The following is a 3,630-nucleotide window of genomic DNA, read 5'->3' as shown; positions in this document are numbered from 1 at the left end:
CTTAAAATATATATTTTTGTTACTTGAAATAAAATACATCAACTAATTCAAATCTTTGCTGCTGACCTTCAATGATCAACCATACTAATTAGCAAAAATTACTTTAGATAAGCATAACATTTGTTTCTTTTCTTTTCTTTGTTTCCGAAGATAGAAAAATAAGACCAAGCCAGATGAGAAAAAGTAACGCAAAAGTAACATTACTTTCCATAAACAGTAACAACGTAACATAATTAACTACTTTTTTTAGGAAGTAATGCAGTGTATTACTTTTAAAAGTAACTAACATTCTCCAATCCTGTTACCAACATTCATCAAAATATCTCGTGTTTATGTTCCACAGAAGAAAGTAATTCATACAGGTTTGTGTTGAACAACTGATGACCGAATGATCATTTTTGTGTGTGATGAAAGAAAACTAATGATGTGATCCGAATATAAAGATGAATGTGACAGGAACATTTGGGCCTTAAATGAAAGCGAACCCGTACACGGCCCTGATATTATGAAATAGTCTATATTATAATGAGAGAAGATCAGTGTTCGCATCTGTTCTTTCATGTTTTACAAGTGCTTTAATTATTTGCTCCGTTTCATATTAATTAAAGTCAGGAGTAGTTGGGTTGGGTGTCGTTTTGAGCCTTTCCGTGTCGATGGGAGGAGATATATAGGGGCTTTTTTCAAAATCACAAACGATCCAAAACAACCAATGAGCGACTTCATTGGAGAAAACTGCGAGCAGGGTTTTTTGGGTTTTGTAGTTACTATGTCAGGTCTTGACAGGAGTCGTTTGCGAGGAAGAACGCGCAAAAAACTACAAGTACCGGCTTCGCCTGAAAGTCTCCGCGCATGCGCAGAGAAGCATCCTCGTCAAATGTTTTGTTTCAACGCCATCTCTGTTAGCCGGCTAGCGCTCGCTCAAGACTCAATCCGACATCATCAGCGCTTTTCTGAGGAGAATCGACTCCACAACTGCGTTTCTCACCGCATACACGCCTTTATGTTTTCTTAGCCAAGGTTTTGGCCGCGAGCGCAACGCAGGATTTAAATAAAAACGAAGCGACCGAGTTCTGTCGTTCCCTTGTGATCAGAGCTGGACTGCGACTAGCGGGGGTCTGTCGCTGCTCGGGTTATTTCCTGTCCCATTTCACATCCTTTTTTAATCAAACACAACTCTTGATAAAATGGCGTGTGGAGCGACTCTGAAGAGGACCATGGACTTCGATCCTCTGATGAGCCAAGCGTCTCCGAAGAGAAGGAGGTGTGCGCCCGTGTCTCCCTCCAGCTCCAGCGCGTCCCCGCAGAAATACCTGCGCATGGAGCCGTCGCCCTTCGGCAGAGTGACCTCCGCGCTCACCACAGGTGTGTGTGTGTGTGTGTGTGTGTGTGTGTCTCAGTGTGTCAGACAGGTGTGTGTGTCAGACAGGTGTGTGTGTGTGTCAGTGTGTCAGACAGGTGTGTGTGTGTGTCAGTGTGTCAGACAGGTGTGTGTGTGTCTCAGTGTGTCAGACAGGTGTGTGTGTGTCTCAGTGTGTCTCAATGTGTCAGACAGGTGTGTGTGTGTGTCTCAGTGTGTCAGACAGGTGTGTGTGTGTGTCTCAGTGTGTCAGACAGGTGTGTGTGTGTGTGTGTGTGTGTCAGTCAGACGGTCATCACAGGTGTGTGTGTATGTGTGTGTGTCTCAGTGAGTCAGACAGATGTGTGTGTGTGTGTGTGTGTGTGTGTGTGTGTGTCAGTTAGACGGTCATCACAGGTGTGTGTGTGTGTCTCAGTGTGTCAGACAGGTGTGTGTGTGTGTGTGTGTCAGTCAGTCAGACGGTCATCACAGGTGTGTGTGTGTGTCTCAGTGTGTCAGACAGGTGTGTGTGTGTGTGTGTGTGTGTGTCAGTTAGACGGTCATCACAGGTGTGTGTGTGTCAGTGTGTCAGACAGGTGTGTGTGTGTGTGTGTGTGTGTGTCAGTCAGACAGGTGTGTGTGTGTGTCAGTCAGACAGGTGTGTGTGTGTGTGTGTGTCAGTTAGACAGGTGTGTGTGTGTGTGTGTGTGTGTCAGTTAGACAGGTGTGTGTGTGTGTGTGTGTCAGTCAGACAGACAGGTGTGTGTGTGTGTGTCAGTCAGACGGTCATCACAGGTGTGTGTGTCTCAGTGTGTCAGACAGGTGTGTGGGTGTGTGTGTGTGTGTGTGTCAGTCAGACAGTCATCACAGGTGTGTGTGTGTGTCTCAGTGTGTCAGACAGGTGTGTGGGTGTGTGTGTGTGTGTGTGTCAGTCAGACAGTCATCACAGGTGTGTGTGTGTGTGTCTCAGTGTGTCAGACAGGTGTGTGTGTGTGTGTGTGTGTGTGTGTGTGTCTCAGTGTGTCAGACAGGTGTGTGTGTGTGTGTGTGTCTCAGTGTGTCAGACAGGTGTGTGTGTGTGTCTCAGTGTGTCAGACAGGTGTGTTTGTGTGTGTGTGTCAGTCAGACAGTCATCACAGGTGTGTGTGTGTGTCTCAGTGTGTCAGACAGGTGTGTGTGTGTGTGTCTCAGTGTGTCAGACAGGTGTGTGTGTGTGTCTCAGTGTGTCAGACAGGTGTGTTTGTGTGTGTGTGTCAGTCAGACAGTCATCACAGGTGTGTGTGTGTGTCTCAGTGTGTCAGACAGGTGTGTGTGTGTGTGTCTCAGTGTGTCAGACAGGTGTGTGTGTGTCTCAGTGTGTCAGACAGGTGTGTGTGTGTGTGTCAGTCAGACAGTCATCACAGGTGTGTGTGTGTGTGTCTCAGTGTGTCAGACAGGTGTGTGTGTGTGTGTCTCAGTGTGTCAGACAGGTGTGTGTGTGTGTGTGTGTCTCAGTGTGTCAGACAGGTGTGTGTGTGTGTGTGTCTCAGTGTGTCAGACAGGTGTGTGTGTGTGTGTGTCTCAGTGTGTCAGACAGGTGTGTGTGTGTGTGTCTCAGTGTGTCAGACAGGTGTGTGTGTGTGTGTGTCTCAGTGTGTCAGACAGGTGTGTGTGTGTGTGTCTCAGTGTGTCAGACAGGTGTGTGTGTGTGTGTGTGTCTCAGTGTGTCAGACAGGTGTGTGTGTGTGTGTCTCAGTGTGTCAGACAGGTGTGTGTGTCTCAGTGTGTCAGACAGGTGTGTGTGTGTGTGTCTCAGTGTGTCAGACAGGTGTGTGTGTGTGTGTGTGTCAGTCAGACAGTCATCACAGGTGTGTGTGTGTGTCTCAGTGTGTCAGACAGGTGTGTGTGTGTGTGTCTCAGTGTGTCAGACAGGTGTGTGTGTGTGTGTGTCTCAGTGTGTCAGACAGGTGTGTGTGTGTGTGTCTCAGTGTGTCAGACAGGTGTGTGTGTGTGTGTCTCAGTGTGTCAGACAGGTGTGTGTGTGTGTGTGTCTCAGTGTGTCAGACAGGTGTGTGTGTGTGTGTCTCAGTGTGTCAGACAGGTGTGTGTGTGTGTGTGTCTCAGTGTGTCAGACAGGTGTGTGTGTGTGTGTCTCAGTGTGTCAGACAGGTGTGTGTGTGTGTGTGTCTCAGTGTGTCAGACAGGTGTGTGTGTGTGTGTCTCAGTGTGTCAGACAGGTGTGTGGGGGTGTGTTTTGTGTGTGTGTCAGTCAGACGGTCATCACAGGTGAAATCACGCTCAAACTCTCTTGCTGC

At 47.7% G+C, this 3,630-nt stretch overlaps 1 protein-coding gene across 1 annotated transcript in view; it reads left to right on the top strand.

Moving 5' to 3' along the window:
- Positions 1 to 815: 815 nt before the first annotated feature.
- Positions 816 to 3,630, top strand: part of akirin2 (akirin 2) — an 11,985-nt gene continuing 9,170 nt past the window's right edge. The window contains exon 1 of the mRNA XM_059499233.1: positions 816 to 1,362. Within this exon, the coding sequence (XP_059355216.1) occupies positions 1,185 to 1,362 (178 nt within the window). The 5' untranslated portion in view covers positions 816 to 1,184. The remainder of the gene's footprint in view (positions 1,363 to 3,630) is intronic.

This window comes from Carassius carassius, chromosome 18, assembly GCF_963082965.1.
Source record: "Carassius carassius chromosome 18, fCarCar2.1, whole genome shotgun sequence".
Classification (NCBI taxonomy): Eukaryota; Metazoa; Chordata; class Actinopteri; order Cypriniformes; family Cyprinidae; genus Carassius; species Carassius carassius.
The sequence above is the reverse complement of the archived record's forward strand: the minus strand, read 5'-3'. Positions and strand labels throughout refer to the sequence as shown.